Below are 27,897 nucleotides of genomic sequence, written 5' to 3' on the forward strand. Positions count from 1 at the left end.
TTTTGTTAGATTTCTTGTACTTACTTGTCAATGCTTTCAGTATAAGTTTGACTCTCTGGCTAGTCATTGCAGATTGCATAGCAAACTTTATCTAACTTCATACACCAACTGGTAAATCTTATACCCAGATGAAAAGCTGGATAGTTTAGCTTACTTCTAATGTTCTCAAAAATTCTGACATCTCCCCAGCGCCACAAAAAACCGCTACAACACTCAGATGAGATTTAGATCACAAACAAACACTAAGTAGGTGTCTGATAAAACAGGATCTAAAAACAAACTTAATTAAAGACCAAGATAGCTCCAACGTTAACTTACACTTTCTCTTTAGTACATAAATGTGACTTTGTAGTCAATCATTTAAAACATTGCACTGGAATATACATGTACATGTAGGACGCATAATGTAAGTTATAGAATAGCTTTTGCCAATGCATAAAAATCAAAATCTGTCAAGATAAGATGAGATAAGATAAGACAGATTTCTATTTTTATGCACTGTAACTTAAACTTGTGGGCTAAGCTATTAACCCTGACGGGCTGTTAAAATACCAACGGTCTTCTTGCATTTATTATTAATAATATCTGTCATGAACCCCAGAGAACAATAATTTTCATATCACTGTGCTTATTTCACCAAGAGCTACGCACTGATGTCAAACTTGAATGTAGAACATCAATTTTCCAAATGTCTAGTAGTGACTTTCCAAAATTAAACTGGCCAGTGTTTTACCAAACTGAATTGTTACCGTTATTATTGTTCCGCTTTGAAACTTCTAGCACAATCCGTATATAAAAGCTTTGTAGGCACACATACATGTGTGAGCAGAATCTAAAAGAAACTTAGAACGCCTTCACCTTTTGCAAAAAGCAATAACCTCTTTTTTCAATCTCTGATAAGATTGTAATGTAATGAAATCAAAGCCTGGGCTCCAAGCACTGAGCCTGATTCAATACTAGTACAAGGGTAGAAGCTTTGAACTGAAAACGAACAGCAAAAATTGCATTCTGCAAATCTTGTCTGTTGACAAGACAGACGTCCTTGCCGCAGGACTTTCAGAATTAGCCAGCTGATAAAAGCTAATATCCCATAATATACTCCTAGCAGCAAAATGCCATCATGAATTTTTTTGCCATGTTTGTACCTTAGACATAGAGGCAACCCTGGAACAAAAATCGTATTTCTACTTGGCGCAATGTCAATGATGCATTTCACACGTTTAAAAATGATCCTGTCTGTTTTCTACAATATATATCGCAAAGAAGCTCTTCCTCATAAACCACCATCTGAACTACTGTCGCCCGTAGTTCGTTATTTTACGGGTGGACCCCATGCGTCAATCTCCTGTGTGCTGCTGGGAACTTTGCTGCGTGATGAGAGGAATGCCAAGTGGCCATGACAAATATTTTGTGATGTAGTTATTTGGGTCACTGGTTTGGGCCGGAGTCCCCAAGGCAACACTGTGGGTACCGTTTTGGGGCTTTCTCAAAATTTCCTGGACCTCAATGACCAAACAGACAATGAAAATTCTTTTAACAACGATTGATATAATCTTAAAATCTTGCTCAAGGGTTAGCATTGTGTTTCTGTAAGGAAAAAAATATTTGACCGCAATCCTAGGTATCTCATTCTCAATACAAGTGTAAACTCAAACAATTCACAGTAACCAGCTTATTACTAGGTACAGGTACATGATTCTGCAATATATGACTCACTGAATTCACATAGACAGGCTGGTAGATTTTACTAGATGTTTACAACGAAAGTTTGAAAGGTCATTAGAAAAATTTGCGTATGCATGACAAACAGGAGCTCTTCTCCTTGCCCTTGAAATGTCCTTGGAAGAATATTTCTTGAGGAATACCCAACACAGTTAAGGTAACAAAGCACTTGATTCAAAGACACAAAGACATCAAAATTAATTTTGTCTTACTGAAGTCATTTCCATTGTAAACCATAGACATCCTTTCTGGTAACTCTCTCATAAATAATACTGTTTGAAGAAAAGCCTGAACTTTTGAGACAGCCCTTCGTATCAATTGGGAATTAATGCGGAGGAGTTTCTGCGAGGAAGTCATCATTAATTTTTCTATAACAGGTAACAACCGGCTGGGTTAATACAGACTTAATTGTTCACACTCCAGGAAATATATACAATCGCAGCAGAATACTGAACACCCCAAATCCAAATAAGAACTGTCAACAAGTGTCCTCAACAAAGGTTACTGGAACAATACATTAGTAAATAATTAATAACCTTTACAAGTTTAAGTGTTGCAAAATGTTCCAACAGTAGTTAACCAATCAAGAAATGACATTGTATTTAAAGGCATCATAGGATGCCAAGTCCAAATTATGCAAATGAGCTTAATAATTTCCAGAAATTCTTTTTTTCATTCAATTCAAATTCAAAGAAAGGAATTCAAAGACATAATATTTGTCAAAATGGAGACACATTAGAAATGATTTGTGCTTGATCATAGAAAATGTACGAAATATGCAAACAATGCTAAAAACTTATGCATGTTCTTGAAATCCATCAGCATCACAGGAATAAACATAATAATTTTTTTCAAAACTTTTCAAACTTTCATTTGATTTAAGCAACTTTTTCAAAGTGACCGAAAACCATTGAAATATCATGTTTTTGCCAAATATCAAACATGAATATCTACAAAATTTTGAAGATATGATATTCTTTCTACATGATAGAAGATGAACATTGCAGAACACTACTTGGCGGTAAAATCATCAGTCTCTCTTGATCACATGCAAAATCATTCAATTGGACACAATTGTGTGTACCCCCCATAGAGCATATCTCCACCTTTCGAGCAAGTATGAAGTCCCTACCATAAATTGGTCTGCAAATAATTGCGTTATCAATAACAGGATCACAGACACAGACAGATGCAGTGGCCAAAACCAGTGTCCCGAAACGTTATATAATCGTCAAGGGATATCAAACCAGAATACATCACTCACGTACGTTCTTCTACATCAGAACTGTAACAGGGAGCTGGCTCACACAAGCTACCACGCCACCGTTCCAAGAAACCAGCCAATTAAACCGAAATCACAAATGATATTTCAACTCTTCTTCAACGTGCCACAGCGGAAAGAATCTAATATAAACACGTACACGAAGTGCGGAATGAAACGCCAGATTAATCTTGTTGCGAGGCATGACACAGATTGAAGAAAATGACTCTACAGAATGCAAAAACCCTAGCTACGTTACTGAAATAAGTTGAAGTATTTATATAAACACAAAATAAGTTGAAGTATTTATATAAAAACATAGAATATAATATAAACACGTACGGGAAGTGCGGAATGAAACGCCAGATTAATCTTGTTGCGAGGCATGACACAGATTGAAGAAAATGACTCTACAGAATGCAAAAACCTAAGCTACGTTACTAAAATAAGTTGAAGTATTGTTTCCCCTGTTAGGTACGATATTGTGTGGGCTTGTCACTGTGGCACCGCCTGTCCTACAGACATCTCGGCGCCGCAGGGTCCAGCCTTCAGAACTCAGACAACATTTTTGGCGTGACGAATTACAAGTCGGTGCAGAATATAGATTACACTGTAATGTGCTTTGAAGTTAACTGTTCCTTTGCAAGTACAGGTCTCAACATCATATGACATTTTTATCACAAAACGAGAAAACTTACTTACAAGGCTAAATATAGGCATAGACTATCTTTATTTTTCAGCCTTACTATAACTTATAATACGTAGACACTTGAAATAGAGCTTGAATCAGTGAGCTTTATAAGGAAAAAGGCCGGGATAAAAAAAAATTTAAAATTCTCACCTTGTCGCTGTCTATGGTAGTTGCTGAAGTCACAGAACCAGTTTCCTGCTGTTCCATACTGTGGATGCTCCCCTCCTCTGTGGAATGCACACTCTCACTCTCCTCTCCTCCAATGCTCGGCTCTCTGAGGGAGGAAGTCAACCAAAGGTAATGTCAGTGAAATGCTGTATCTACATGTATGACGATTCTACAAGAAATCTAATAAAATTTTTAAATCATATCAACGCCTTACTCCTACTTCTACTTGAAAGTATTATCCAAATAACGCCCTTTGAAATGCCCGCCGTGCGTTATTCCCTAAATTACAATAACGCTGAAGGGAGAAAAACAAATTACTATGACTAATGAAGAAAGGTCTTCTCTGCACCTGCCCAAAAGACAGGTGGATGGCCGAAGATTCGTGAACCGAGTGCCAGGATTGATCGTAGGCGGACTTCACAGACAAAAAGGAGATCAAACCAGCCGATTACAAAAACCAAAATCTAGGTCGTGGAAAAGTAGGTGTCATACCTTTTGAAAATTGATTGTGGCCTAATTTCTGAGCTTTTCAAGTTACCTTTTGTGTAAATCTTTTTAAAGCCACTGCAAGCTCGACACATTTTACAATCCTGAATAACACCACTCAATGACTTGTTGCCCTAAATTTCACAACTACTCTCTCTCTCACAACTACTAGTATACGACTTATACATGTACATGTACCTTTGCAATAAAAAATGGAGAAAATATCTGGCAAGTACTAAAGATAAAAAGTACAAATCTTTAATACAAATAAATTATTGACAAATAAAAAAAAATGCAATCGTTACCACTATTTGTCTGAGGCATTACAAACACACAAAAAAGCTAGCATTTTGATTTAAGTGTCACACTATTAAACGTAATGCTCCATAAACTGAAAAGACTTAATGCTACAAGCATCTATACATTCAAAAATGCTCTGACCTCCTAACCTTGGCCTGGCTTAATAACATTGATTTACGGTAAACAATTTTGTTTTGACGCTTGGTTATTTTGTAACGTTATGTATTGTCAATGTGTCGATTTCATTGTTTAAATTTCATGTTTCACTTGTTGTTACAGGGCATCCCTGAAAAGCAGTGGTTTCAAATAGCACTGAGGTTTCTACCCTGTTTAAATAAAACAGAAATAAAGAAATAAACGACAGTTAGCGAACGCGGCCGTTAAGAGACGGTGTCTTACCGTGGAGACTTGTTCTGCGTCAGGAGTTTCGCTGCTGCCTTGAGAAGCGACGGCTGCTGTCTGCGGTCGTTACGCTGCAGCGCGTCATTCAACGCTGCGGGCACCAAAAAAAACACGCATAAAAACAGCCCAGGTATCCCTTTCATCATCAAATTTGCATCTCTTTTACACACTTCTTAACCTTCTCCCTGCTGCCTGACCCTGTGACGTATACAAACCTGATTCCAAAAAGGCTACCTCAGTTGAAATGAGGTTAAAAATCTCACCCTTTTCATTATCAAGTATGGTATAGCCCAATTTTCAAAATAAGATGCAAGAAAATTGAGGATGCTCCTTAGAAAGACAAAGACATGCTACTCACGTATCTCATATCATTATGTTCACCGAGCATGCAAAATCTCATTGCCTTAGTGTTATTCACTCTACGTAGCTTCTCCCAGATATATATTCCTTCGGGGAATTCTTTATCTGGGGATCTTTTCTTATGAGCACTTTACTTGGCACATCTTCGTTCTTAACATGACCTGGGTGTAAGCCCTGAGAAGGGAGACTGCCTAATCTTATCAAGAAAGAGGGTATTGTTACGCTTACTGAGGTGTGCAACTGTAAAGTTCAGGTCCAATAATATCTAAACATTTCATGCTGATAACTACACTGAAAGGTCCCATCACACAAGAGATTTATTTTTGAACTGTTGAAAATTCTATCGTGCTGACTCTGATTATTTGAGATAATTATAATTTGGTGGATGGACTGGAGTAAATCAAAGGATCTGGCAAGCTAATAATTCATCCTTCGCGATGCTAGAAGATATTCGTAATCTTAATTGCAAATGACGCACTAGCTTTACCCCAAGCTGAATCATTTTGATGCGCGAATAAGAGGCTATGTTTACAGTGAAGATGATTGACAGTTGGTGTACCTGCTGTGATGTGCATCTGTCGTTCCTGCACAGTTTCGCGGATTTTCTTCACCCAAGACTGCTTCACTTCCAGACTGGAAGCCTGCAAAACACACACGATAACAATTTGTATTACTATCTGTTGGTTCCAAATGTTTCACAAATTTCCCAAAAAATATTCAAATCATCAAAAACCAAGAAAACATGAGATCTAGAATGGTGGTGCATCATTAGCTAATAAAGGATAGTGTGGCATAAATCTAATTAAAAAAAAGATACTTCTGAAAAAAAAGCAACTTTATACAATATCTATTAATGCAGCCATGCATTTAATATAGCAGCAATGGTTATAAAATGAAAATGTGTGGTTATGCATGTCCATGTGCATATATAATAATTCTTCCAAGTTTGAAAAAAAAGATACTGGAGACTTTTGGCATTGTTCAGAAGGAAAAGAAAAAAACACTGTATGTAACAAAGTTGTAGACATAAGACAGGCTGTTTTTATAATAGGAGGCTGGATACAAAGAAATGTACCAACTTAAACATTCAAGGGAAAATTATCCTGGGCAATACATGTTCTGGGATATCCCAATGTTCTGTTGTGTTTGGGATGGATTTTAGAAGCACTGAACAGGTTTTAAATGCTGTCAATTTGAATTGTCTAAATATTGATTGATTGATTGATTGATTGATTGATTGATTGATTGATTGATTGATTGATTCTGGTCATACAGATACAAATACAGAATGTAGGATTTTGCTGCAATACTCAAATTATTCCAGATAACAAGGAACCTTAAAGTTTATCATTTGTTTGTGGTACCAATAAATACAGAATAGCTGAGTGTTCTGAAAGATTGCAGCTTTTCCACACATTCATACAGTGCAACAACATCACATTTTTACTCCCTAAATATCATTTTGCAACAGGGATGATTCAACTTTTAATTTGACCAGAAAATTGACTTCAAACATCATTGAGTGACCATCACATGTTAAGGGATATCCCACACATATAGGAGGAAGATAATGGGTTGGAAAGGGGAGTGTACATAAAAGGGAAGAAAAAGAAAACTCACCACCTTCCGTTTCAGAGGCTAAAAGATTAATGAAGAGAAACAGAAATGAGGTTCTACCGGTGCACTACATGGCACAGGACAGTGGAAGTAGTGTGTGATGAAGTACATAGAACATGGCTCGTACAAAAGCACGTCTTTTTAACCAAATTTTCACTGGCTGAAGTGCCAAAAAAGAATTGTGTAAGTTTACAATTGTATCTGATAAAATTCTTAAAGCATTAATAAAACTGAACTTTGAGAAAACATCATGTATTTCAGTCAGGAAAAGGCACCATAATTTTTTCATGACATTTCAATGACTAAAATTACACATTTTTTCATGACATTTCCATGACTGTAACACTGCATTTTTCATCACATTCTGACTGTAACATTGTATTTTTTTCACGACATTAAATTTCATGATGGTAACAGTGCATTTTTTCATGAAGTTTCCATGACTAAACGAACCATGTACACTTCAGAGAAAGAAGACAGGGCAGTGTATAATATAAATCTTACAAAGGTTAAAACTTTCAATAATGTGTTACTGGCAGCTAGATGTATGCAAAAGCACTCTGTGCATTTTTTAACCACATTGGATGTTAAGTTTGCTCACTGGAAATACTAGCAGTAACGATTAATTATTATATATTTTACATCTAGTTTCATTTGTGCAAGGGCCTGGCCACTTAGAAAACATGTAGGCCAGTGTTCCTCTATTGTTTGTTGAGCAAAGACCATTAATGAACCTTTAGTTTGTATGCATTATCAATTGATGAACAAAAGTAGTATTGCATTCCTGGTTAATGATTTTAAGCAATACATAAGTCTGTGAAAATGAATGAATGAATTCGAAGACCATAGTTCTTGCAAATTTCAGTCATAAAAAATCTACTGTAACAGATGTTCATGTAGAATACATACAGAAAATGTTGATTTCCAGAATCATATTATTGCTTGTGTGCATATTATGTACATTGCAAAGGAATACACAGTCATATACATAACGTTTAACACCATCTTTGCCCAACAAGCAATACAACTTATCCCTTGCTCATTTGTATCCAAAGAATGACTAGTGAAAATGACAAGTTTCCCATTTTTACACCTGGTTACCGAAAGAAAGGTATGAAAAAAGTACAAAAAAGGAAGTAAAGAAACGACTGGTGTATGTAAAGGCAAGTCTTGTGGAAGAGGGGTAACGTTACAAAACAGCCTCTGAAGGGTCATTTTCCACCTTTGATCTATGACCTTTGTTTTGAAATCATAAAATAATATCTCTTTATTTTGCACTACCTTCATACTTTGCTATCAATGACTTTGATATCATGACTTCAAATAAAAGACCTGTACACTACAGTTACAGTAACTGCAATTTCAATACAATTTTGCCACCAAAATAATCCCCCTTTCTAAAAATTGTTGTTTAGCAAGCAAAATGTCTTTTTTTTACCTCATCACTTCTTGAAAAACTAATTTCCAGGCAATCCTCATTCTGCTTTAAGGAATAGCTCCTAGACCTACATGTACAAGAAGCCACACATCAAAGGTGTTAATACAGTACAAGAGTGATGATGTCTCACTACTGGGCCCAGAACCCTACCTTGAGGATGATCCTGTTGTCTGATGTGGGCTGTCTGCCTGTCCACAGAGCAAACTTACAGGGGTCTCCTTCTATGTGCTCTGTAACACCCAGGTCAGATGTCTGCATAGGGAAAACAAAAATTACATTGTATTTATCATCAACTTTATCATTCCATCTTAAATGCACTGCTCACCAAGTCTTGTGTTATATCTGCATAAAGTGACATTCGAGAAGTTGTGGATTACCCAATCCTTGACTAAGAGTATTCAGTCAAAAATTTGGGCAACTTCCAATTTTCCTTCATGTAGGAAACTGTAAAAGTATAATTATGCTACAACAGAGTAAGTTCTGCTGAGATACAGGCAAATTTTCATGTTTACTTTGACCATTTCAACAGCTTCATAATTCACATCCATTGCAGAATTTTTTTCAGAACCAAGCAATTATCAAGTAAGCTAACCTTCAAGTCAGAGGAGATTTTTCAGCAACATTATGGGAGTTTTTGAAGAATCCGGGTTCCACAACTTGACACAGACTTCAGACTAATGTTCATGTCTTTCTGAGAGATTTAACAAGTCTTCAGGATACGAGGAGCTAGTTTTGTACATACATGTATTTAGATAAATTACACTCAACATTGCTGTACATGTTGTACACTCACCATTAGTCTATACTTGTAGATGTACTTGGTTTTACCGTTGCTATCTTTGACCTCTTTGCTAAACAGTAGGCACATCTCGAAGAGGAAGATGTGTCTTTCTCGACCCTTACGGATCAGGGCCTTTGGATCCCAGACTTGGAAGGAGTCTTGTAACAACATGTCGCCTTGGGCCTCAAAGTTACCCTGAGGGAGGGGTGCAAACAGAATGAATCATACTGTCATACACTTAATTGTACAGTATGTAGCACATCGGCAGAATGTACTGCGCCTGCGCAGAACCCTGTATTTTCGCGTTTTTCGTTGGGTTTTTGGTCATCGTTGCATCAGAATTTTGTCTGTTGCAGAGGATATTCTTTCCGACACAAAGTTTGGAAACTTCTGTCGAAATGCTAACCTTATATGAGCTAATACAACCTTATATGAGACATTCTGCCAAAATGCTATGCACAATACATAACGGGTTTCGCGCAGGTGCAGTACGTTCTGCCGACGTGCTACAGTATGTGTATGTATGTATATGCATGGCAATCACTCAAGATCTTTATTTGCAATCAGATACAGATTCATGTACGGATATACAGATTCATGTACAGATACATACCGGTATTCATGCAAAGACACAGATTCATGTACAGATATACAGATACAGATTTTCCGAGTATGATGACCGTGTCAGTCCCTACACCTGAGTGAGGAGTGTTGACACGGTGGCCTTCGCATGGATTTGTTTAAGGTGGATAACAGGTTGCGAATCTGAGACCTACACAATATAAACGTGATGTGAAAAACAATGTACATGTATTGACATTTGATTCTTACTGTATTTCAATCATGTCTCATTTTTTTTATTTACTTCATATTCACCACAAAACAAGCCACTCAAATGTTTTAGGTTACTGTACAAGACAGTAAGGACAGATGTTTGTTGGCCTTAAACTTGAAAAGTTTAAGGTTATACCCATTTGGGACACAATCACATGGTACATGTAGCTCATTCCTTCATTTTACCCCATGTTGTACTGGATATTACAATAGAAAAGACATCACATGTGTACAAGAACAAGCCAACAATGACAGAAAACTGTCCCTACCTCGAACCCTTCCAGCATGCTGAGATGCATGGCATCGTTGGCCTTCTTGGGCACATTGAGCATCACCTCCAGTCCATCCTACAAATGAGATTTAACACTTCAGAAATATTTCTTCACAAATACTTGTCTGTGCTGCATGTAGTCCTGTGAGGAATGCTTTGCTTTGAGTGTTAACAAGATACATGAAGTAAAAATATTGTTAACTCTAAACATTGTTTAAGGCTATCTAATGATAATGCTCCTACTGTACTTGGTGGCAGCGAGTTCCACTCTGCAATAGTTCTAGGAAAGAATGAGTTTTTGAACACCTCAATCCTTGGTTGATACCTCTGGTACTTAGTAGTTGGTACATCCACCTGTAAGTCTGTTTATTAGTCATTTTGTTCCAAGTAGTATGCATGTAAGATAGACCAGATGTTCACCTTGATTTCTCCCTTGCCTTCCTCACAGCAGGCCAGTAGGTCCTTCAGGAGAAGCTGGTACTTGGTTATTCTCTGTACAGGCTTGATCAGGTATGACTGGATAGTAAGACTCATGCTGTGTTTATTCTGCACATCCTGAAACAAACAAACAAACAAACAAGTACATTTGTACTGGTAAACAAACATTTGAAAAATGTATGAATTATAATCACTAACAAAATTTACAGAAGATTTAAGTAGAAATTATTAATGCTAAATAAACATCTGAGCAAATGTATCAATTAAAGCATAAACATATTTTACCAATTTTAACAAAAAGAATGCGGGATTCAAAATCAAGAATCTCGTGATTCTAAAGAAAATATTACCAACTGTCTTCCTTTGTCAAAATACAATGGTCTTGTCAGAACATACAAGTATTATCATTACCTCAATGAAAAGCAGCCAGCAGACCAATATTAGTCAAATTTAGACTTTGAATTTACCTCAAAAAAGTTGCCGGCATGTTCCATGAGAAGCTGGTTGGAGTCAGGCTTGTTCTTGCAGTATTTCACGTACATGTCAAACTTCTCTGCCCAGGTCACGAAGCAGTGACCTACATCTTCTGGAAACTGCTCGTATTTTTCGAGCTCTCTGAGGAAGACACTAGAAAAAGAAAAGACTCTCCTTGTAAAAAATGACAACATTTATATATTCAATGGCAAAAACATACTTTTTACAGTTAAACTTATATCACATAAGAGGAAGTATTAAATACAATACTGGTGTAGGTAAGGTTGTCCATATGCATGCAATTCTCACTTGTATCACAAGGAGGCGCTTATCACTCGCAGAAACCTCATAACTGTCTATCAGTGGCTTACATTGAATAACAGAATACTTAGTACTTACTTTCTTTGGTAAGCAAAAGAGTTTGGTGATCTTTGAAGATATGGACAACTGTGCAATATGTGACAGAAAAATTAAAAACATTGTGGATTGTCTTACTTGTTATGGAAATCATAAATCTCTTCGATATTTCCGAAGATGACAGACTCTCTCCCGGACAGTCCTACAGGCACCTCCTGTACAGAAGCTGTCATCTCACACAGGTAGTTCTTAATGCAACACTCCAGGTCCCGCACATACACTCGCTCTGTCTGCAGCAGCTCTGCCATGATAAACCTGGGGAAAAAAATGATAAGACAAAACATTTAACTTCATACGACAATTAACTATGACAAAAAAGGTTTAACGTTCTTCCTAACACTGACTAAATTGGGACTCCGTCAGCCTTGCTCACAGAATGAAGTATACCAACAAAGATGAACTTTCACGCTCAGAATAACTTCAATCAAATGAACACAAAACACAGCCTAAACATTTAAGGATTACAATTGTTTACAGTAACCATTTCTTTCAGTGTTTCCACATCGTGTAATACTATCAAATTAGGATCAATTTGACCCACTACTCTGCCAATATTGATGCAAAACTGTAGCAAAAATCTTTCACAAAATTTTGTAACATAAAAAAGAGAAAATAAATCTGATTTGTTAGTACATATCAAAATCTTTCAAAGAAAACTATGTTGTCTACTCACTCTTTTCTTCTGGCAGACTTTCTCTTCTCCTCATTGGAGTCCTTGGCAGAGTCTCTAAGTTTGACCTCTAGACTGGAGTCTGACCCTTTGCCCTCTGACCCCTTACCATCAAGGGAGAGATCCTTGTTCTCACTTGGAGCAAGCTGGAGAGAAACAAAGTTTCATATTTCATATCATGCCCGTAATACCACATGTACAAAATAAACTCTTCAAGCTAGAATAAAAGACTTGGTTGTGTAAAAAAGAATCTCTTTACTCACTGCAATGTGTCTATCTTGAAACCTCCCTATATCAGATTGTGTACCTCTGTCACCTTCATCAGGGCAATTCAGGACTGGTTATATTCACAGACAAGACAGTGTTTCTATCTTGAAAACCTCCCTATATCAGATTGTGTACCTCTGATTCCACCCCGAGAGCCTCCTCCAGCTTGTGTCGGTACTTGTCCATCCGTGAGGAGAAGTCCTTGTAGCGTTTGTCCACGGCCGTCACCCATGACTTGATACTGGAGGCGTGCGAGTGCCCCTTCTCTACAAAACTGTCTGCCACCTGCAGAAGGAGCTTGACTTTTTCTCTGGTCTCCTGTAAGGATGATACAAATAAATGCTGAACAAGGAAGATTTGAATGTGTACGCCAAACAATTTTAAGTGGGAATTGCCATACTTTATTCTAAGGTGAGGGGACACAAACTCAACCAAATACCAGTATCTATGTCATTACACAGCAACAGCTTCTCTCCATGTACTGCAAAATTGTGGAACAGTGACAAATATTTCCCACCGGAATAAAACCAACAAGCCTTAAAGACCAACGTTACAACTATCTCCTAGCATAGTCACCTACATTTGTATACCTCCTAGCAATTAAATTCAGTCTCCAAAAGTGGTCTTTCGGCCATTTATTGTAAGAGCAATCTTGTTACAAAAAAAAAATACACAGATGTATGAAAATTCATCCTGGTGTTCATGGCCAATACAAGATGCTCATTGGTCAAAGCTAGATGGGCAACACTGGATGCTGATTGGGCAAATATCTATACCTGTTTAAAAAGTATTGCAGGCAAAACATAAATCATTGTCTTTGCTATTATGGCTGTTCCAACCTTGGCTGTTCCCTTAAACTCATTGTGTTCTTTAAGTAGAGCCTCTGTTTCTTCCCTGTTGTCTCCGACGTTGATGTGCGTGGACAGGTAAAACTCTCCGGTATCGTGGATCCAGTCCAGGGCCTTCAGCACAAAACACAATCATCATTATCTACAGTCAGAGTGTACAGTGTCTTAGCAGTCCTGGGTTCAAACTTCAAACCCCACATTTCCAGTATGGTAATAGCTGATCTTTTCTTTTACCATCAACCTAAATTTGCACATGTAGACCATCATGCTTCCTGTCCTCGGTGCTGAATGCAGTCCACTGACAACCTTAAAGCTTGAACTAAGCCCTACGAAATGTCTTTTTCCAAAATTTAGCAATGTGGGATAACATAACACATATAAAGTCCATTACCGGATGAAGAAAGGTTTTGTGTACTGATGGTTCTTACCTGCTTGGCGCTGCGCTCAAAGAGCACGTACTGCTGGCACTGGTCGAGTCTTTTCTTACGGATTGTCCAGTATTCTAACACCTGGTTTTCCTGCTTCAAAAGGTTCTCTAAGATACCTGCAGTAAAAAAAAACAGTAATTAACAGTTAAAATAAGCCTTTTGCAGGTTTCAAGAGAAAATCTAAAGCTATGATATGGCTTTGTAAGCGGTGAAAATGATGCTTTGTTTTTCAAAATTTAAGAATAATTTCTGCACAAGTTAACTGTAAGACGACCAATGACAACTTGATGCTGTTATGAACAGTGACAACCTTCCAAAATGACAAACTATGCTGACATTATAAGATGATTACATGTGTATGAATTTAATTACAAACTGTCAAACATCATTTCCATTCTCACAGTTAGCAGGGCTCGAAATATTGGGTGCATAAGCACCATAGTGCACCCAAATTTGGAGCTGTGCACCTAATTCTTTTTAGTGGGTGCACCAGTACCACCAAATATTTTCGTAGGTTTACGTATGTAAAGATGTTAAATGTATAGTAGTATATAGCATATTATTAACATCAAAGTGTCAGATAGTAATAAAATCATTAAAACATGATTAGTTTTTGCTGACATTCTACTTATTTCATCTTACATGGTGTATCCAAAAATTTTTTGTGCACCCAATTGTTTAGGTTAATGAATAAAGATAAATGAATTTTGAGCCCTGCAGTTAGCAAGTACTAATTGGTGAGAAGTTTAAAATATGTGCAGTTGGAAGAGAGGTTTGTACTGACTTTTCACACGAGTGTCTGGTCCGCGGAGTCTGTTAGGAGACGGCCCGTGGGTGAGGTTACTCCGCTGGACGTACTTCAGGAATGTTTCGGCATTGCGCCGGGCTAGCGTACAGGCCTGCAAGGAAAATCAAATGTTACTTGCACTTCCAAGAATTCCTAAAACTTCTTAAGCTTACCTATGTAAAAAAATGCATATAACAAAGACAATAAAGGAAAAAAATCGAATACAGGCAATGCCAAAAGACTTGGGAAACACAAAACATTGTACTTAAAATAACATGGTACCTTTCAGTACCTTTATAAGACTAAAAATACAATCATCCAAATCAAATTACTAAAGCCTAGGGTAAAAATCTACATCACCAATAAAAAACACTCTAGAGGTTTCCACTTTGTCTGAAGAAATGCTACACCACAAAGATTGTAAGTTAATAAGATTTTATTTCTTCAGGCATCGATGGCCCATATAAAAGAAAAGGTACAAATAGAAATATTACCTTTAGGAATGCTTCTTTTTGTTCTACATGCTTGCCGATGATGGGTGCGATGGGGTCAGGTTCTGTCGTGTTATATCTCTCCGAGTTTCCGCCACACCAGTCTTCGTCTCGCTTGTATTCCCTCTCCAGACTCTCCAGGACAGAACAAACCTGGAACAACCAACGTCGAATCACGTGTGGCTAAACTCGCTGGAAATTACTTTACAGTTTTCTCTTGCCAGAATCAATATCCTCCGATTCCAGTCATAAGACTCTCATTTCTACAACACATTCAATCAGATAGATTATCTTTCCTCTGATTTGTGTTCTTGTCAATTCCCCTTGCCAGCACTGGTGTGATTATGTCTAAAAAGGGTGGCACAAAGATGAAATATCCTCAAGTACATGTACACTCATTCATTTTCTGAATGTGTACACTCATTTCCGCATCTTCAATCTGAAACTATTCTTGTCACACACACATACATTTTGTATGCACAACACACATAGAATTCCCATCAAAAGAAATTTGCCTAAAATGGTACATGTAACATCAATATCAGGAAAGTTCATCTGTGTTGGTAAACATCACTATGGAAACTGTACCAATACAAAGGCTAGACTCACCAAGGGTTCGTATCATAATGTGTTACAATTTTCTACCAAATAATGCCCCTACATGCACATGTTCATACTCACATAAAATGAAACATTACACATTTCAACTGAAACATTAAGAGTCAAAATCATCTGTAAATAGCTACTTTAAGTTAACAGTTTTCAAAAATATGATACACTTGTAGCTTTGCAAGGCTTGAACCAAGTTGAATATTGAGGTAGAGAACTGTCCATTCATGTTCATGCATACAGAAAATGAAACACCTTTTTACTGAAACATTGTCAGCAAATATCATCTGTTGAAAAGACTTAAAAATAGGATACACCATTTTGTAGCTTTCCCAGGCTTGAACCAAGTGAATATTGAGTTAGAGAACCGACCTAATCCACAGTTTGTAGAACTGAACTGCTGTTATTTATAATCCTGGAGTATTTGCTTTGTATTGCACAGAGCACTGATATACGTTGCCGATACATGAATATGAACAATCTTACACTAATTTCAAAACTCCTGACTCTTACTAGCTAGTACTTCTCCAACTACAACTACTACTACTACAAGCAGGATTCTCCCCATAAATTCTAAGGAGAAAGGTGCTCCCTAATCGGTTGATGAAAAATCAGCAAATTTTCATGGTAATACTAAGAGAAAACCCTAAACTTGAACATTCTGGGAGATGTTCTAGGACTTTGGGGAGAGGGGGAGCACCCTAATGCTCCATTGCTTGGGAAGAGCCCTGTACAAGTGAATATTTGACAAGAGAACCAACCTGCTCTGCAGTTTTGTAGAACTGAACGGCTGCGTTGATGAGTCGTTGTCTGTCCTCAGCCTTCTGCATCAGCTGTTGCCAGTGGAGCGCGACATTTTCCGCACAGGCGCGAATCGCTTCAGGCTCATAGTGATTGTTTCCTATCAAGTTCTCTGCCTTCTGTTGAACTGTCAGAGCACTAAGATGTGTTTTCTGCAATGGAAAATAAGAATGAACATGAGCTTGATGAATTTTGTTGAAGTTTGATGAATCTACATTGTAGTGATGATACTTGTTTATTAGTCAGTCTTCCATGCTAAAAGAAGCAAAGCCCCTTTCAAAATTTCAAAATCCGTTTTAAAGCAAATAATGTATAACAACATAAGATACATTTTTGTGACGTTAATGCAAGAATCGCACAAATTACACAGCAGCTTATGCATTTTTGTGATGCTCTATTATGCAAAAATATCACAAATAAAATAGAAGCTTATACATTTTTGTGACTTCCTATTGTGCAAGAATGGTAAAAATAACAGAGAGAGCTGTAGCTTGTACATTTTTGTGACTTTCTATTTGCGCAAGAACAGTACAAATAACACAGTAGCTTACTTCTATAGCTAGCTGGAACTGCTCGTGTTCTTTCTTCATGGTCTCTGCCTCGTTTAGTGTACTGGCGGTGATAACAGCCGCAGCCAACATGGCCTCCCCGTTCCGTATCCATCCCAGAACCTACGCAACACACAGAAACAGCAAAACCAAGGTCATCAACACAGAAATCACAGCATCAAGGTCATCAACAGAGAAACTACATAAACAAGGTCATCATCTCGTAACAATGTCCACACACACAGAAATGCCTTAGATGTACATGTAATGGTCAATCTGTGTGTGTGGACATTGCTACATGTACGCAACACACAAACCTCAGCATCATCAAAGTCATCAACACAGAAACCAGAAATTCAAGGTCATCAATAGAGAAACTACAAGAACAAGGTCATCATCTGGTAGCATACCATATATACACACACAGAGGGACAATTACATGTAGATCTAAGGCATTTCTGGGGCTTTGAGTGGGCTGTCCAACATTCACGGACGGATAAGATCTTGTCGAGCACGTGTTTGAACTTTATCTTCTACAGACTGAGAGAGCACCATAAAACATGCCAGCAGCATTGATCGGGTGCTAAAGCACACTACAGAGCCCTAACTTCCACTGAAGATAAGTAATACATGTGTAACAGAAATCTGGCACAGTAAAGCATACCAACATTCAAGACTACTGTGTGATTGATACTTTTAGATGTAGGGAGGGGGGCAGCTTCTCGGATCCTACTGATCCTATTGATTGTATTAGAAGATAACTAATACATGTGTTACAGAAATTTGGCACAGTAAAGCATACCAACATACAAGTCTATACTATGTGATTGACATGACTTAATACTTTTAGGTGTGGGGAGGGGGGCAGCTTCTTAGATCCTATTGATTCTATAGATCGTATTAGAGATAAACAGCGACTTGCATCAGAACTGAGACGCTTTAAGCGCAAAACCAAGAATAAGTACATGGTGTAGATGAAGTACTTTTATGGTCTTGTAAGACTGACGAAATGCCTACTACTACTATTACAGATAATCTAGATTATTTTTGGCTCTGGTAGAGAAGCAAACTGACCAATACCAAAGAACAAATGTAAATTTAACACACAATGTTGGGACATGAGTTAAGTGATGATCACAATTTCCTTTATCTTTATGTTGCCATGGCAATGTAAGGAAAATCCCATGATGCCAATGAGACATGACAGGTTTCACAGGACCTTGGTCTAACCTCGCGAGTAAGGAACAAATTTCCAATTTTCTGCTTGAGAATAATCCACTGCCTCCGAACGGGACATTCAATGTCACTGCATATCCAAGGACATTCCATGACAGACTCAAGGGGAGTTCAAAAAGGAGTAAAATATAGACCAGCGATGTCTTTTATAATTCTGAAGTATTGGCTTTTGTATTGCATGGAACACTGATAGATGAATATGTACAATCTTATACTAATTTTCAAACTCACCCTATGATACTACATTGTGTTTGTACATATATACTACTACATTTAGTACATGTACTAGTGTTCTACAACAACTGCTACTACTACCTTTAAATACTATGAAATGTTTGTTGTCCTTGGAGATCATGTTCAAAAGGCAGATCATCACATATGCAAGTTACTAAGGGGTACTGTTTCTAACTGTCAAGATGATTTTTGGTGGGATTGGAACCCATAACCTACAGACCTATACCCACCTGCTTGACCTCCTGTTCGAAGTGTCTGAGTTGTACACACTGTGTAAGGTACAGTCTAAGGGGGATCATCAGATATGCAAATTACAGATGGGTACTGTCCTTAATAGTTGAAATTATTTTTGGTGGGATTGGAACCCATGACCCACCTGTTTGACCTCCTGTTCGAAGTGTCTGAGTTGTACACACCGTGTAAGGTACAGTCTAAGGCGGATCATCAGATATGCAAATTACAGATGGGTACTGTCCTTAATAGTTGAAATTATTTTTGGTGGGATTGGAACCCATGACCCACCTGTTTGACCTCCTGTTCGAAGTGTCTGAGTTGTACACACTGTGTGAGGCGGAGTCTGTGCTGCTCGGAGATCTCCTCCAGGTCCAGCTGCTTCTCGTGGAGAAACTCCAGCAGCACCTGGATACGTGTCTGGGCGTCGTACTGACTGTCTGCCATGATCTGTACACCTGTGCAACATGAACACCACATCGGTCAACACTCTTGACAGTTGTTGACAATGGTTGCCCACATTTCTGATATTAATTACAATTTTTCTATGAAAAACCATTTCAATAAACCACAGATGTTCAATATTTCTCAAAGATTTGCATACAGCAGTGCATTTGCATGGAATGAGTTGCCTGGTACAGTTAGGGTGGTCACATCTGGCCACTCTTTCAAGAAGCTGATAAAACAATATTGCTGACCTCTGACCTCTCGACCCAGCCTGATCCATCGATTTTGATGCTAGGTTGTACATATATATGTTATTTTTGTTATTTTGTTTACTGTTGTTGGTGTTTATGTCTATCTGTACAGGGCACGCCTGTAAAGCAGTATATTGTACTGAGTGCGTCTACCCTGTATAAAGAAGACAGAAATAAATAAATAAAAGGTGAAGCAGCTTCCCATCTGCCTCCGTAAGACCTATCTAACACTTGCGACAAGCAAACTTCATCCAATTCACAATCAAGTGTGTTAACACCGGTGAGAACTCAACTGTGTGTTGAACACCTGTATCTAAGGTTCAGTTGTCTGTAAAACACTTGTAAAAGCTAAGCCGTCTGTTAAAATACATGTAGCTGGTACAGATCCATGCCCCTCTATTCAAATACATAAAGCTCACCTGCCTGTTCAACACCTGTATAAAACTTATTGGTAGAAACACCTGCACAAAGCTCACCTGTCTGTCAAACACCTGCATAAAGCTCACCTGTCTGTTCGAACAGCTGGTACAGCTCCTGCCCGCGCTGCAGTGCCTCGTACGTGAGCCCCTGCATGCGCAGCACCCTGTCGTTGTGCGCGCTCAGCATGTGTTCCGCCCGCGTCAGGTCGGCCTGAAGCTCCTCCTTACCCATCTCCTCCGCCCACGCTTCCAGTTTCGATGACACCTTTTCATCAAGACAGAAGATGTGTTTGGTTTTTTCAAAGACAATGACTCTACTAAGAAGAAAGCTAACATTTGCAAAGCAAATGCATAATGTTTACCTTTGCATATGGTCTACTCTGTTAATTCTTACTCCCAAACACATTCATACATTTGGTGACAGGAGTCTAAATCCCTCCTGCTATAAAATTGCAACATGATGTAACCCAATATCAGTCACCAAGGTAACAGACGTCTGGTTCAGGTTCTTGACCTTTTGTGTTTGTGTAACACGTACAGAAACCTCACAGGTCATCCTGAAGCTCCTCCTTACCCATCTCCTCCGCCCACACTTCCAACTTGGACGAAACCTTTTCATCCAGAAGGAACAATTTTTTCTTACAACCAGTAAACCATCTCAAGGTGCATACAAGATATGTAAGACAGGGCTGTTTTGATCCACTTATAACAGTGTGGTTGGTTTTATTAAAGAGGTCCCAGCATGTAGGCAAAACGTACTGCGTGAAACCCGGATTTCTCTCTTTTTTTTTTCAAATCTGGATGCACCCACTATTGTCGGTAAGTGAGCTGGGTTTTATACTATTTTTTTTTCATTCACACATACATGTACTTGCATGTTGTGGCTTTATGTAGTATGTCATACACTACAACAGATGTACAAGTTAAGTTCACTATTTTGTCCTGAGCCCTGTCCAAGTCACATACCTCTAGTGCATCCCTCTCGAAGTGTCTGAGCTGCAGACAGAGGTCGAGTCTCAGCTTGCGTGAGGCCCACAGCTCGTCCAGCTCCCGCCGGCTCTCCTCCAGCTTCTGCAGCACACCGTCGATGTGCTTGATGGACTCCTCATGCCGCGGGTTGTTGGGGGCCTGGTTACCTTCCATGGCAGCATCCCTACAGGGAGGTACAGTTTACAGTTCAGTTTTCAGTTTGAGTTTACAGTTAACCTTTGAGTTTACAGTTAACCATGTATTGAAGTATTGACTACTTCTGGGCACTGTGAACTAGGTGGGTGGGAGGTATAAGTGACGTTGCCAGGAGATGGTGGTGAACACTGGTTTTGAAGGCTTGTCAATTGAAAATGCTTGTCAGGGAGAGAGTCAATGATTTTGTAGTCCATAAAAGAAGATTTTGCTGTATAAGACTGTCAATGTACACAGGTGGACAATATATGCAAGATTTTTTATGCTTGGGTCAATGGAAGACAAATTTATAAATTTGGCCACAATGACTGGGTGGTCTAGCCTTTCACAAAACAATGACATAGATAAGTACATGTAAATGGATATATAATTTGAGCAAGAGAATACGAGGTATCCAACAGTGGCAGCCAATATGCTGAATTGTTGTCGGAGCATTATGATGTGATAAAATTGTATCATAAACAAAGACTTCAGCAGTTAATATAACTAAAGAAACACAAGTACAGGCCAAACAATGCATTCCTACCTTAGTTGCTCAATAAGATTCTCCCCCTCGCTGATTGTACTGATAGATGCGTCGATGGTGGCCTCCTTCTGTTGTAGGAACTTCTCTATCAGTTCTTCTGTTCCCTCGATGTCGTCTGCTAACTCGTCTGTCTGAAGTTCCTTCTTTAACGCCTCAATCCACACCGACAACTGTGAAACACACGTCAAATCTCATTGCGTATAAACCTAACGGTAACAATATATTTCATCCATACTATGGTATGGACTGAAATACAAATAGCCAAACAGTAAAATCCTTGAAAAACCAACATATCTTTTCTGAGGGAAATTTTTCCCACGTTAAACAGAGTCCATAGCGTCCAGCCAGTTCCCACTGCAAAATCCACAGACAGAAAGGCTGTGACTGTCCACATATAGACTGATTGATTGCAAAGCACTTAAGCTTATTACATGGATTTGTTACTGCCAATACCAATACTGGGTTCTGGCAGTCAAGTCGGTGGTATTGACCCATTTCAGCCTCCTCTATTAAGAGTGGCAGTGGTGTGTAGTCTCTAACAAACTACAATACTTACTGACTTAAAGATTTAAAGAAACAAAGCTAATTACTGGTTTTCCAGATTTTCTAACAACTACAATTTAGGGTCTGTGCTGTATATTCACTTTTAGGTATGGAAGCATTGCTTTGGGTGGCTGGAATAGGTTTGTGTATCTGTTCATCTAGACACAGAACTTATTATTAGAAGGTTGACAGCACATGGGTGTGTGAAGATTGACAGGCAGAATCTGGCCTGGAGCCAGCAGAGAAAAGTTGACATGGGAGATTCAGAAATCTGAGGGACTGCATACTTCCTTGAACTTGAAGTCTGAAATCTCCTTGAAGTCTGAAATCTCCAAATTTTTCAGATATTATCTACTTCTTTTTCTTCTATTCATCTTGACAGACGATCAGTTCAGCGTTGATGGGCTCGTCCATGGGTGGCCAGCCCAGCTTTACTCTTGCAGAGTTTATTACATGTATATTATCTAAATCAAATAGAATACTTCATTTCTTTCTACATGTAAAAAAATTTCTTTCCACACTGACCTCTTTGATGTGCGTGTGGAAGGAGACGGACATGTCCAGCAGGGCTTTGCGCCGCTCCACGCGCGTGACGAAGTCATGGATGCGGTCCTCCAGATGCCGCGCCGCCTGGTAAATCTCCTGCGGGTCACACTCTCCCGTCTGCGCAAGCTGCTCCGCTGCCTCTAACAACTTGTCTGCATTAGTGTACGTATTCTGGAAAACACAGAGATGAAAAAAACATTTAATACAACAACACCCACAATAAAGACACATATAGAATATTGCCTACTGCCTATGAGCTCAGGCCAGGTACTACCGGTGCTCCTCTCCGTCTGGTTTCTCCAGCCAGCTCTTCAAGGGCAATACTGCACACAGTTTATTCTATATCACTCGAAGTACCAGCCTGAACCATGGGAAGGTTGAGAGTCACTGGAAAAAACACACATTTTAATCTAAAATGTGCCAAAAGTTTGGTATCCCTAAACAAAAAAATGTAGCAATATCAATTCCAACATCCAAATCCAGTATTCAACTTTCCGCACACGGCGCACCTGAAATGCATTCGGATTCTTCTACAGAATGGTTGGAAGCCCATGTGATAACCAAATAGTATCCCATAAAATACTGGAAATTATCACACAGGCCAGAACACCTATATCAAACGTTATCACAGCCCAGCTAAGGCATAAATGCTGTTACTCAAGACATGGTTCAACCTGTCCTCATAACTAGTCTAAAAAAAACAAAAACATCAGGAACAACTGGTAAGTACAACATACTTGAATTCTGTAACTGACAAAAATCGGGTTCAAGTCAGGTCACACGACTCACACCCGTAAAAAAAGATTAGACTAGCCTGTCTTCCTGACAGCTCGGTATGCTAAACCTGTAACAGACTCACTCGAAGGGAAAACTGCCGATGTCTGGACTCATCACTGTGATAGACCATGTCTGGAAGCTGTAATACCTTCTCAGGTATGATCTACAACCTGTGTGTTGAACTTGACCATAAATATCTATACGTATTAGTGCCTACACTTGATACATTGCAAGCTATATTTAGAGTACATTTCTATATCTATAGCTGTACTAGCAATAAAGATAAAAATACTTTTTTTCTTCTTTTGTACCTGGCTTGTAATACCTTCTCAGGTATGTTTTATAACTCGTGTGTTGAACTTGACCATAAATATCTATGTAGAAGCACCTACACTGGATACATTGCAAAGCTACATTTAGAGTACATCTATATCTTTAGCTGTACTAGAAATAATGATAAAAATACTTTTTTCTTCAATTGTACCTGGCTGCATTAAATGATTGATGAGAGGGTGCCACTAGTAGAACAAACTTTTTTTGAGGAAGAAAATTTTTGGTTAGCATAGAATTTAGTATACATACATACATGTACAGGAGAAGGAGACAAATTTCTTTCTACGCGATCTAAGAATTTGGTATTTCTTCCTGAACCTGAGGCTTAATGTCGAATCTTACATCCAAGTCATCACCTCAATTATGTAAAGCATACTCACATGCATGACAGAAGTCGGTACAAAGGCAAAACAAATGTTCTTAAAATACATGTAGTTGGCTCACTGTAGGAAGGGAGACAGGTGATAGCATTAGGGCCTACATGTAGTTTCACACGCACAAGTTTCAAACCTGAGATTGGTCCTGATGCTGGTAATGTTTATGACATAATACTTGTTAATTTAACTTTGGGAACTCATGTTTTCTACATTGCAAGAGGCTACTTGATAAGTTTCGCACATTTGAAGGTGCATGCATCAATCTAGTGTAGCATCTTCTAAAAACCTTTAAGTCATTTTATTAGACATTTGACAAATATGATGGATAATAGCAGTCTTACAGCACATCAGATTCTGCAACATTAGTGAACCACATTTAGGAAATCTTTTCATGAATGGACAAAACAAAGATATAATACTGTAAGATAGATCTTCTGAAGCCTTTTTATGAAACAACCTTCTATCCACCATAGATCTTCCTGGAACAGCCCTTTCTTGTACACTTACTACCAGGCAAAACATGCAAACTGTCTCCAAAGCAAGCATCAATATGGGCCTACACAAACAATCTCAAATCATCCCATTTCTCTCTTCTCTAAACTACATCAGTAATCACCAGCACACAACTTCTTCACAAGATATAAATGTTGACCACTTTTCCTTCTCCCAAAGGAAAATCTGTTGTACAAATATACCGCTTTGCAAGAATAGTGTGAAAACACTTACTTGCCCATTGGATTTGAATGTAGGAATGCTTTTAAAACCACCCTGGGAAACATGTTTTCTGAGACAACACCAGACAGGAAATGTACTTCCCATTCAGAAGGGGGGAAACTGAACAGTAAGTGACTGTCAGATATGGGAGAGTAGCCACTTAGCTTTATGGCTACTGGTACAAGCTATAGACATTTGAATGGGCTATTAAATAGGCCATCTTTCTGATGCATTTTTCTATCCTTTAACATCTTCAGTATTAGACTTTATGTGTTACTTTGAAGTAAAGTTTGTAAGGATGATTCTGAAGGAAAAGAACTACAAAGCCAAATCGGAAGGGTAGTTTTTAATCTGCTTCGTCAGAGTTTGAAAGCTGCTTCAATAGACTTTGTTTCAATGCTTTCAAGACTGTTTTCAAAGAGTATAACAAAAATGGGATGTGATAATTCGAAAAAAGAAGAAAACATTGTACCTGAGATAGGAGTTGAACTGAGTTATGTTCTCCGGCTCCATAATATCCTTGCATCATCTCTACACTCCTACTGATCACAACTGTCTGTACCCTAAAAATTTCACAACATTATCTAATTTACATACATCAAAGCTATCAATAGCTGCTAATAAAAAGGTCTTTATGTCATTGATTCATCAAAGACGACCCCCAGTGAGAACTGAAGGACTTTGAAGAGAAATTGATTGAATGGGAGGAGTTTAGTCAGCTGGGGTGTCTATCATGCAAATGAGGGGCGAAGTGTGTGAAAAGCCTCCATTTGCAGCTGAGCCCCCCTCCCCACTCCATCACGTTTGACAGTGGAGTGCCATGTGTCAATACACATAGGTGTGAAGTGGTGTTGACACATGGAGATCAGGGCTTCTGGCACTGACCCTGTCCTATGGACATTTGTCATATGCTGTGACAGATTTAGACTGTTTTCACTTTCAAAACTTTTATAACTGCATTTTTAGAGTATAGGAAGTCGAAACCGGTCAAATTGTGTCTCATCGCTGTCATTTTCCCAACGCTACGAATGATGCATTTTCAGAGTAGATAACACTGATTCAATGGGTTGTCATATGAGTTGTATGATGCCATAAAATAATAACACACTTCACTCTCTTTTTGCTGTAAAGCAGACAGACAGATAGAACAGTTCTCACAAACAATAATACTAGTAATTTCATCAGAACAGGGTATTGTTACCATACATAGTTCCTTTTTAGACCTTTTCTATATATTGTATATATATAGAATACAACACGGGGTATTCCGTATCGCCCGAGGTATCGGCCCGACCGCGGGTCGGATCGCCCGACGGCCGCAGACTCGCGGGAGGGCCGGGACCGAGGGCGATGCGGAATACAACGTGTTGTATTTTATTTATATCATACCCACCCAAGAAAACGCGCCTTTCAATGCAAGCTGAGCCAAAAGTTGGTGCCCCTAAACCCTCAAATGCAACAACATCAATTCCAACGTCCGGATTCTGTATTCGAATTTTCGAAAGGGGCACACGCGGTTAGGGCGAAACGCGTTCGAATCGTTTTATGGAAGCCATTAAAGCGTTCGATAACGGATCCCCGGTATGATATAATACTTACTACAGACATGGTTTTCAAAGAGCCACATGACTGTCTTGTATCTGAATTAGATTGACAACAACCATTTCATCCTATTCTTGTATTCTAGAACTTAGTACATCTAGAAGGAATTCAGTTTTAAGCTTTCAAATGATATAATTAGAAGTTTAGAAAGTTTATTGCAAATACTTGCCCGAGGGCTAATTGCAGTTACAAACAACATAGAAAGAAAATACAGTGGTATGTGAGACTATATCTACTTCTAACATTATACTATATTCTACAACATGACATGACACTAGTTTTACTGGGTTTGACTTCTTCTTTTTAGGCAATGGAAGACGAATTTACCCACTTCTTCTATAATATGTGGGTTCTTTGATTTTAGTAGTAAAATTGTTATATATAATTGTCAGAAAGAGGGTACAGTAATTGACAAGACACTATAGCTTGATTCTTTAAAGCTCTTAGCAGCTAAGCTCCATATAACTAATAATTACTTTCCTTGTGGTTTTAATAATTATATTCAATATTGTAGCTACCTGTAATTCAAGGGTTCTCAACCCAATACAAATTGGCAACAATAAGAGGCCAAGGTATGAACAGTAACAGTTTTTACACATGCTTCATAGAATCCTACAAACCCCCACTGACACCCTCCTGTCAAGAACACTCAATATAACCTGACAAGCTGTCTTTCTAATATTGATGGTGCGTAAACCCTTGAACACTAATACAGCGAGATAAGCATCACACCAATATGGTCGGCCGATCTACTTTGCAGAAGGCGTTCGGGTGCGTCTTATTGCCCAATTCACATTCATGTCACCGCTACGCTCGCAAGCAATATCATCTTCCTACAGTCAATTGGCCACGGATAGTAAGAATCAGATACGGAAAACCGTAACCGCAAATCGCCTTCCAGGTTTTGTCGACATAAACAAACAAGAAAAAGACTACATGCTTACACAAGGATAGATCATGATACAACAATACCTTGTTAGGAGGTCTGTACGTGTTGTGTTAAAGGCGGTAGAGAGGGAGGTCCCTTCAGCACCAGGGACAGGCATTGTCAAAATGAACAGTGACCTCAGTGCAGACTTCATGGATTAGGGACTGTCTCAAAACATTTTATGTCTAGTGGAAATCCATTTCTTTTGCACCCCCTAATGCTGTTATCGCACCTCTGATGTCTATCCATTCTATACCAAGGAGCTATATTTCATTTGCCAGCTAGTAAAACGGTTTTTCATCAAAGTCTAATTTCTCAAGGATAAGTGATAAGAAACAAGTGCTAGTCCATGATGTTAGAGTAATTTCTTGAATGACATCCTAAGGTTGAAGGTTTCTTGTAGGGAAGAGCACAGGACAAGATAGCAATCAGAGCCCTGAAT

The 27,897-nt window shown here is 38.6% G+C and overlaps 1 protein-coding gene across 1 annotated transcript in view; it reads right to left on the reverse strand.

The window, feature by feature from the left end:
* Positions 1 to 27,897, reverse strand: part of LOC109465343 (kalirin-like) — a 159,248-nt gene that overhangs the window by 49,073 nt on the left and 82,278 nt on the right. Inside the window, exons 14-35 of the mRNA XM_019762557.1 lie at positions 22,704 to 22,895; positions 21,636 to 21,805; positions 20,894 to 21,080; positions 20,015 to 20,192; positions 19,102 to 19,268; positions 17,113 to 17,232; positions 16,522 to 16,713; positions 15,155 to 15,304; positions 14,658 to 14,772; positions 13,874 to 13,989; positions 13,437 to 13,559; positions 12,733 to 12,915; positions 12,334 to 12,476; positions 11,739 to 11,915; positions 11,237 to 11,396; positions 10,752 to 10,886; positions 10,330 to 10,407; positions 9,239 to 9,421; positions 8,596 to 8,697; positions 5,950 to 6,031; positions 5,028 to 5,121; positions 3,825 to 3,948 (exon numbers count right to left, since the gene is read on the reverse strand). Of these exons, the coding sequence (XP_019618116.1) occupies positions 3,825 to 3,948; positions 5,028 to 5,121; positions 5,950 to 6,031; positions 8,596 to 8,697; positions 9,239 to 9,421; positions 10,330 to 10,407; positions 10,752 to 10,886; positions 11,237 to 11,396; positions 11,739 to 11,915; positions 12,334 to 12,476; positions 12,733 to 12,915; positions 13,437 to 13,559; positions 13,874 to 13,989; positions 14,658 to 14,772; positions 15,155 to 15,304; positions 16,522 to 16,713; positions 17,113 to 17,232; positions 19,102 to 19,268; positions 20,015 to 20,192; positions 20,894 to 21,080; positions 21,636 to 21,805; positions 22,704 to 22,895 (3,171 nt within the window). The remainder of the gene's footprint in view (positions 1 to 3,824; positions 3,949 to 5,027; positions 5,122 to 5,949; positions 6,032 to 8,595; positions 8,698 to 9,238; positions 9,422 to 10,329; positions 10,408 to 10,751; positions 10,887 to 11,236; positions 11,397 to 11,738; positions 11,916 to 12,333; positions 12,477 to 12,732; positions 12,916 to 13,436; positions 13,560 to 13,873; positions 13,990 to 14,657; positions 14,773 to 15,154; positions 15,305 to 16,521; positions 16,714 to 17,112; positions 17,233 to 19,101; positions 19,269 to 20,014; positions 20,193 to 20,893; positions 21,081 to 21,635; positions 21,806 to 22,703; positions 22,896 to 27,897) is intronic.

The sequence above is a fragment of the Branchiostoma belcheri genome, unplaced genomic scaffold (genome assembly GCF_001625305.1).
Source record: "Branchiostoma belcheri isolate BF01 breed outbred unplaced genomic scaffold, Haploidv18h27 scaffold15, whole genome shotgun sequence".
Classification (NCBI taxonomy): domain Eukaryota; kingdom Metazoa; phylum Chordata; class Leptocardii; order Amphioxiformes; family Branchiostomatidae; genus Branchiostoma; species Branchiostoma belcheri.